The sequence below is a fragment of the Rosa chinensis genome, chromosome 5, assembly GCF_002994745.2.
Source record: "Rosa chinensis cultivar Old Blush chromosome 5, RchiOBHm-V2, whole genome shotgun sequence".
NCBI classification, from domain to species: domain Eukaryota; kingdom Viridiplantae; phylum Streptophyta; class Magnoliopsida; order Rosales; family Rosaceae; genus Rosa; species Rosa chinensis.
Window position 1 is genome coordinate 8,520,325 of NC_037092.1, and position 7,699 is coordinate 8,528,023.

General features: G+C 39.4%; 1 protein-coding gene across 2 annotated transcripts; it reads right to left on the bottom strand.

The window, feature by feature from the left end:
- Positions 1-1,387: 1,387 nt before the first annotated feature.
- LOC112166325 (ABC transporter B family member 9) lies at positions 1,388-7,349 on the bottom strand. 2 transcript variants are annotated; one of them, XM_024303144.2, is made up of 12 exons: positions 6,980-7,348; positions 6,209-6,263; positions 5,907-6,082; positions 5,572-5,793; positions 5,240-5,478; positions 4,618-5,143; positions 4,255-4,528; positions 3,508-4,168; positions 3,203-3,431; positions 2,859-3,125; positions 2,506-2,769; positions 1,388-2,426 (listed from the first exon to the last, which is right to left on the bottom strand). In XM_024303144.2, exons 1-12 carry the CDS (start codon positions 7,220-7,222, stop codon positions 1,782-1,784), a joined length of 3,801 nt encoding a protein of 1,266 aa, XP_024158912.1. In that variant the 5' UTR covers positions 7,223-7,348; the 3' UTR covers positions 1,388-1,781. The 2 variants fall into 2 exon arrangements, with proteins under 2 accessions (XP_024158912.1, XP_040362703.1); XM_040506769.1 differs by having other exon boundaries at positions 2,196-2,344; positions 6,980-7,349.
- Between the last annotated feature and the right edge of the window lie 350 nt (positions 7,350-7,699).

Consider the following 7,699-nt stretch of genomic DNA (forward strand, 5'->3'; position numbering starts at 1 on the left):
CACTTATAAATCGCAACAAGTATTTCTCTATTGAATCAGACCCCTTATGGATATTATGTAAGTTGGACATTATAGTGATACTCAGAAATTGAACCATATCTTTGCTTGAGAGTAGCCCATACCTCCTTTGAAGTTTGACATATCCAATCACTAGAGTGAGTGCATCAGGAGAAAGTGTATTTGTGATCATACAAATTACAGAGCTATCCTGCTCCAACCAACGCTCATAAGGCCCAGAATTGTCCGAAGATAGACTGCCATCATCTTCAATGGGAAAGTGAGATGGACAAGGATAAGAACCATCAACGAATTTGAGTAAACCATGGCCTCGAAGATGATGTTGCATCAGAAACAACCAAATGTGATAATTGGTTTCATCGAGTCGAACGGAAACAGCAGTGCAGGCTTGATTTGGAGACGCCATTGATGAAAAGCTTGAAGATTGAATCTTGAGAAAGAATTGCAACTAAAAACTGGTATGAACAAACTTGAGTCTTGGAAAGAAACTGTTACAGATTGTGAATAAACCTTCAATTGTGTCTGGGAATCGCACAAATCTTCGACCTCTTGGTATTGAACTGGTAATTATACAAATTCTTTGGTGACTGAACTAGTAATTGTGCCAATAATGATTTTCTAGGGTTTTTGATTTGGTACTTTTTGAGAATTTCGACTGGTTTTTGAGATTTCTAACAAGAACTAGACTAGAATTGCAGCGGAGAAACAATGGTGGAGCGATGGACAGACCGCCATGGCTCCGATACCATGTTAAAATTCATGGTAAGGTTGATGAAAGCTGAAGAAATCTAGAAGAAAAGCTATGGAGGATTGGAGGCTATTGAGAATGAAGAAGAAGAAGAACGAGAGAGAGAAACGGGAAAAACTGATATTGATATTTTTCAACGTAGGTTTACAATGATGACTCACACACATACAGTAAAGCATAAGTCCCTATTTATATTGACCATTTCTGTTGACTTTGACCCCATACTCTTAACAAAAACAGAATGGTGTTCGTTTTAAAATGAATCAGGTCAGGTTCAGCTATTTTGTTTTCTCTTCTACAGTGAAGCTTTGGAAGTAGGCACTGGAATTGGTTAAACAATATCTAGGAGCTTCACACACAGTGCATGGGAGTGATAAATGCATCTCGGTTCTGGAAGAAAGCCTGAATATGGCCGGTGGCTTACATGATCCTACTTCCGATGAAGTACGATTTACTTCTGTCTGTAGACGTAGACAGTAAATAGACCTCCAAAGTCTGTAGACCTGCTATATGATTCGGTGCTGGTTGCAGCTTGGCATTATGGCATATAATGTGTACATTAGTTTCAGTAAACCCGATAAGCCATTAGTACGTACCTTATTAAAGTCCTCATACTAAAAAAGTACTAAAACTTTTTCTGATAAAAATGCTTTCTATCTTACAGAATGAGGACGAGAAAATAAGAACTTGGGAATATTGCAGAACCTACCATTTGGTGGAAGCTTGTCATTATTGGAAACATATATGAACGACTTAGATTGCTTTTTCTGGCTACTTTTATAAACATAATCCTGCTCAGATAGGTCGTCAGTGACAACCACAACATAAATTTATACTACAAAATATCTAAACCTGTATCTAGCAGTACCCAATTATGTACCAAAACAATTATCTTTAAAAGATAATTAACCAAGCAAAACCTGAAGCACCTGTAATCAGTTTGAAATCATAAGACCACCCCCTCTGTGTCATTAATCTTCGGCAATACAGTTATTACTCTTCTAATTATTTCTCATCATGCTGCACTAGCGTGAAGTGCCACCAAAGATGCATAAGCCCCATCAGTGATCCTCATCAGATAATCATGGCTTCCCTTCTCAGCAATCACACCATTCTTCACCACAGCGATTATATCTGCTCCTTTGATCGTGGTGAGGCGGTGAGCAACAACAACAGTTGTCCTATTCACCATAACTCTGTCCAAAGCATCTTGTACTATACGTTCTGATTCTGCGTCCAGTGCACTGGTAGCTTCGTCAAGCAAAAGGATTTTTGGGTCCTTTAGTATAGCCCTTGCAATGGCTATTCTTTGCTTTTGCCCGCCTGATAACTGAACACCTCGTTCCCCCACTGAGGTGTCATATCCTTGAGGCAATGAAGATATGAAATTGTGCGCATTTGATGCAGTTGTTGCTGCTATGATCTCTTCTTCGGTTGCATCTCCCAGCTTGCCATAGGCAATGTTGGTACGAATTGACTCATTAAAGAGAATAGGTTCTTGACCAACCAAACCAATCTGTTGCCTCAACCAGTTTAGCTTGAACTTGTGGATTTCCACTCCGTCTAACAGTACGCTACCTGTATCGGGGTCATAGAAACGCTCTATAAGTCCTATTACTGTCGATTTCCCACTGCCACTCTCTCCAACCAAAGCAACAGTCTGTATTAAGTATATTAAGTTAAGATCTAAACATCTTCAATATTTAGACATAAACTGAGTGGTGGTGGTTTGTACTAACCTTTCCAGAAGGGATTTTCAAACAAATGTCCCTGAATATCTGCACATCTGGTCTTGTGGGGTATTTGAAGCTGACATGGTCAAGATCAATTTCTCCAGTAATGCTCGGTAGTGTCATGCCATCATCACTGCTTGAATCGATCTTCGGCTTGCTATCAAGAATTTGAAATATTGAAGCTGCTGAGTCCTTGGCTTTATTGGAGTCAGGAGCCATGCCAGTAGATTGTGAAACCCCCACAGCTGAAATAGTTAGAGCAAAGAACACCTACAGATAACGATTTGCTAGAATTAGAGCAAGGCACACACTTGGATGGAGATAAGAGTAAGAAAGAGAGGAAGCAGCTGAAAGCTTACCCTGAATACTTGTTCAAATGTGGCTTGCCCATTTTTCACAAGATGAGCTCCAACATAGAAAATTAATGCATTTGTGAAGAACATTACTACAAATGAAGCGCCAAAACCTGTACCACTTACTACTCCCAGTCGTACTCCTTGTTTCATTGGACCTTCACACTTCTTCTCATACGTATCCATCACCTTCTTTTCAGAACAAAATGATGCAACAGTTCGAATGCTACCAATTGCATCATTTGCCACTTGACTTGCTTCTTCATACATAACCTGCATTCAATATTCAAATCATTAGTTGTTTGTTCAGTTTGCAAAATAATTGACTCATTGGGGAAGATTAGACTGACCTTGGCATCGGCACTAAACCCTTTAAGAAATTTTGTTTGGAGTATTCCTTGCCCAATCAACAATGGCGACACAGCTATAATTATAAGCGCTAGTCTCCAGTTAGCTACGAAACCTATAATCAGTCCTGCTATGATTGTTGCTATGTTCTGAGCAATCAAGGCTAATGCGTCACCAACAAGAGCCTTCACAGTTGAAGCATCAGAAGACAACCTTGCACCAATAGCACCACTACAAGTACAAAAGATTAATTAAATATCTTAAAGAATTTAAAGCTTATAAAAGTTTCTGTCTATTTTTATCACACCTTGAATTTGCAGGATCATCAAACCAACTAATTTGCTGGTGTACAACTTTTTGGAATGTCAAGGCACGAATTCGCTCTATCAGCTTCCCACCTGCAATTCCAAAGAAGAAATTTTGCCCTGGAATAACAAACAACCCAAAGAAACCTATACCAACATACACTCCTGCCCAAACTTTGGAGTCTTTTCGCAGCTCATTATGCGGTTCATAGAACATCTTGATGGCTTTTGAGAGTAGTAAGCCGAAGACAGGAAAAATCACTCCATGACCTGCTGCAGCAATAGATCCAAGCAGCAAAACTGGAAGCTCAGGTTTATTCAAATAGGCCAGCCTTTTGATGGAAACTTTTTTGCGTTGCTCCGGATCAACCTTCGTTTTCACACGGTTCTCCTCATCTTCTTCTTCTACTTGTACTTCACAATTAACTGGAGCAGGAACACCAAAGCTAGTAATAGTGAATGAGCGCCGACTACCTGATGAACCTTTGCTTAAAGATCTCACTGCTGAAAGTCTCTGGCTCCCAGATCTACTCATTGTCCTATCTATATTCAAACCATTATCTGGATCAGAGGGCTCTGCACCTTTTTCTTTAGCTCTTTCTTGCAGGCGGATTAGTTGGCTATAAGCTCCTTCTGGGTTTTGGGTCAAGTCATCATGAGTTCCTACAATACAAAACGATGATGTTACTTGAGGAACAAGTTTATTGTACGAATGAGAATGATGGTGTACCTTATGGAAATGCTCTTACCTATTTCAACAATTTTCCCTTTATGCACCACAGCTATTGCATCAGCATTCCTAATCGTTGTTAAGCGATGTGCAACAACTATAGTCGTTCTATTTGACATCAATCTCACCAGTGCATCTTGAACAATTCTCTCCGACTCAGCATCCAAGGCGCTTGTTGCTTCGTCCAGAAGTAGAATTCTAGGGTTCTTTAAAATGGCTCTTGCAATTGCAATTCTTTGCTTTTGTCCACCCGATAACGATGTTCCATGCTCACCTACCATTGTGTCGAGCCCCTGACAACAAAACACGCTCTTCTCTGAAGCACAAATCCTCACCTGAACAAAATGTTAAAAAGGTATATTGTACAAACAGTTGGGCTTACCTGAGGCAACTTGTCAATAAACTTTGCTGCATTTGCGAGCTCAATTGCTCTTCTAATCTCTTCTTGAGTTGCATTTTCCTTCCCATATGCTATGTTCTCCCTTATTGTTGTAGTAAAAAGATTCGGCTCTTGACTTACAAGCCCAATCTTCTCCCTTATCGATCTTAGATGCAACTTCTTCAAATCGACACCATCTATAAGTACTTCACCAGCTTCTGGATCATAAAACCTCTCTACCAAGCCTATCACGGTTGACTTCCCACTTCCACTCTGCCCAACCAAAGCAGTCGTTGTGCCACTCGGAACATGCAACGAGAATCCCGCAAAAATCTGCACGTCCGGCCTGGCAGGGTACCTGAAATAGACGTCTTTGAGCTCCACATCTCCTTTAATATCGTCCAATACAACTCCAGAGGTATCATAAGGATCAATCTTCGGCTTTCGTTTGATGGTCTCGAGCATTTTGTATGCAGCAGCTGTCCCAGCTGCAAATGCATTCAAAGACGGTGATGTCTGCCCCAGGCACCTAGTACAACAAAAGAAGTAAGCATTAGCATGGTTCTATAAAAACCACAAAAAATTAACCCCAAAATGTAAAATCTGACAATACTAGTAAACTTACATTCCACCCGTCATTATTGCAAATATAACATTGATGACTTGGCCTCCATTATATCCTTTTTCGATGATCATTTTGGATCCATACCATATGGCAAGTCCATAAGTGCCAAAGACAATAAGTATGAACGTACCAAGTCCAACTCCTGTGGCAAGTCCTTGTTGAACTGTACTATTGTAGGCAACCTTTAGCTTCTTGTTATATTTTTCTATCGCTTGCTTCTCTCCGGTAAAAGATGCAACCTAGAATGCACAAAAAATATTAATGTAGTTAGTTATGGACTTTGATAGTCAGGATCGATAAAGATACTTTATATCAATGCCTAGCTAGCTTACTGTTCGAATGGCTCCAACTGTTTGTTCTACTATACTGCCAGCTTCCGCATAAGCACGCTGTCCACGTGTTGACATTTTGGAAACAATAATGGCCATGATTCCACCAGCAAAGACAATAGCGGGAATACATGACAGTAACACCAGGGTGAGAAGCCATCCTTTGACCAAAGCAATTACAAAACCGCCTACAAAAGTTGAAAGGAGTTGAATGAACTTCCCCACCTGTATCACAATCCCACAAAATATGATCAACAAGAACCGCAGCCATTGCAATGGTGTATCATGCTATTAATGACATTGATCTAACTTGTGAAGTAATTTAAGCAATTAACTACCTTTTCTCCCATGGCATCTTGAATGAGAATTGTGTCCCCTGACATTCTGCCAATGATCTCTCCAGTGTTAGTTTCGGTGTCAAAATATCCAATGTCCTGTCTTAAAATTGCTTTCAAGTACAAGCTTCGAATTCGAGTGGCCTGTCTTTCCCCAGTTACCATCCAACATGATACCTCTGCGTATACATAGCAACCATTGCTTCATTAAGCAATCAACTGATATATGACTTGTTTCAGACTTGCTTCAATTGAGCGGGATCAAAAATCAACCGTATGGTTAGCTTATAAAAGTAAACACTTACGTAGAAATGCAGCAATGCCAGTACCAATGCCCAAGTACACAAATTTTAGAGACACCTGAGACAAAGTACGGAGGAGAAGTTAGTTGATTAGCCAAAACACAATGCAATATCATCCATATACACAGTTACTCAATGGGCTTGCCCCAATTTCTTTTGCCTGGAATGGAGCTATTCAATACAATAAAGAAAACAAATCAGTAAAGAACCTAGCTAGCTAAGTATTGAACCAGTTGTTTCATATGACAAGATTTTTTTTTTCTTGTTCAAAAGTTGGAAAACAAATTAAAAAGGTAACTAGTATCATTATTCACATGTATGGTCATAATGATCGTTTTAGGGCTCATAACTGAAGGATTTTGTTCTTCTTTTTTTTAAATTGACTCGTAATTGAAGACTGAACCGGTTGTTTCATTTGACAAGATTTTTTTTTTTTTTGGTTCAAAATCTGGAAAACAAAAAACGAAACTAGTATCAATATTCACATGTATGGTCCCATAACTGAAGGATTTTCTTTTTATTTTTTTGAAAATTGACTCGTAAATATTGAAGATCGAAACCTAGATTTTTCTCCAAAAATAAACACATTAATGCCAATATTGGGTTGTTGAAACAAAGCCAAAAAGATTTGCACTACCAAAGAAGATTAGTTGCCTACTTGATGAATTTTTTTTTCTTCCATAAAACCTAGCTAAGATTAATATCGGTAATGTAATGTAGGTGCATAGCGAAGAATGGAAGAGCAATATTTGCATATGTATTGCATATATGTACCTTAGAAATCATGGGGACGATATGAGCCCGGTCAGTATGTCCGAAAGTATTGATAAGACTGCCGAAGATGAGCGTCATGAACGGCTGCGACAGCCCGTTTCCGATGGCACAGATACTCCCGACGATCATCAACCCCACGTCATATTGGTCTGCGAACAGAAACAGCTTGTAGAACGGGACCTTCTGCTTGTCTGGATCGCTAACTTTTGCTCTTCCATCTCCATCTCCTCCTCCTCCTTCCATGGCGAGCCGCTTCAGGTCGTGAAAACGCTGATGATGATCCTTAAATATGATGAAGTAGGTGAATGGGAAGCTAAATATGTAATTGGTCGTGCTGAGTGGTGACGGAAGTAAAGGAAAACTTGGCGTTGATAAGGTTCATCAAGTTGAATCAGAGTCCTCCTTGAGATCAGCTGCTACGTTTATTCTCTTCCACTTCTACTATTTCGGTATTTCGTGTTCTACAAGTACTTGTTTTAGTAACTTAGTAAGATTTTGTTTTAATTTCTTTAAAACAAAACCAAGTGATTTTCTACCTTTTTTGCGCGTGTCAATTACTCTCCTAAATTCCTAATAGAAAACAAATTACTTCTATGGAAAGATCGAGTGCGATATAGAAGGTCAACTGATAAATACTCGCTACCTAAGCAAAAGGGAAGATCTTTCTATTTTCTTTCTTTAGGAAATAATCTCTGTGTCATAATAGCTGTGTGTAAGTTC

Coding starts and splice junctions, on each gene's coding strand:
- LOC112166325 (XM_024303144.2), bottom strand. CDS start 7,222: ATGGAAGGAGGAGGAGGAGATGGAGATGGAAGAGCAAAAGTTAGCGAT. Junction 5,144..5,239: donor GCAATAATGACGGGTGGAAT/GTAAGTTTACTA, acceptor TTGTTGTACTAG/GTGCCTGGGGCAGACATCAC. Junction 2,427..2,505: donor TGAAAATCCCTTCTGGAAAG/GTTAGTACAAAC, acceptor TACTTAATACAG/ACTGTTGCTTTGGTTGGAGA.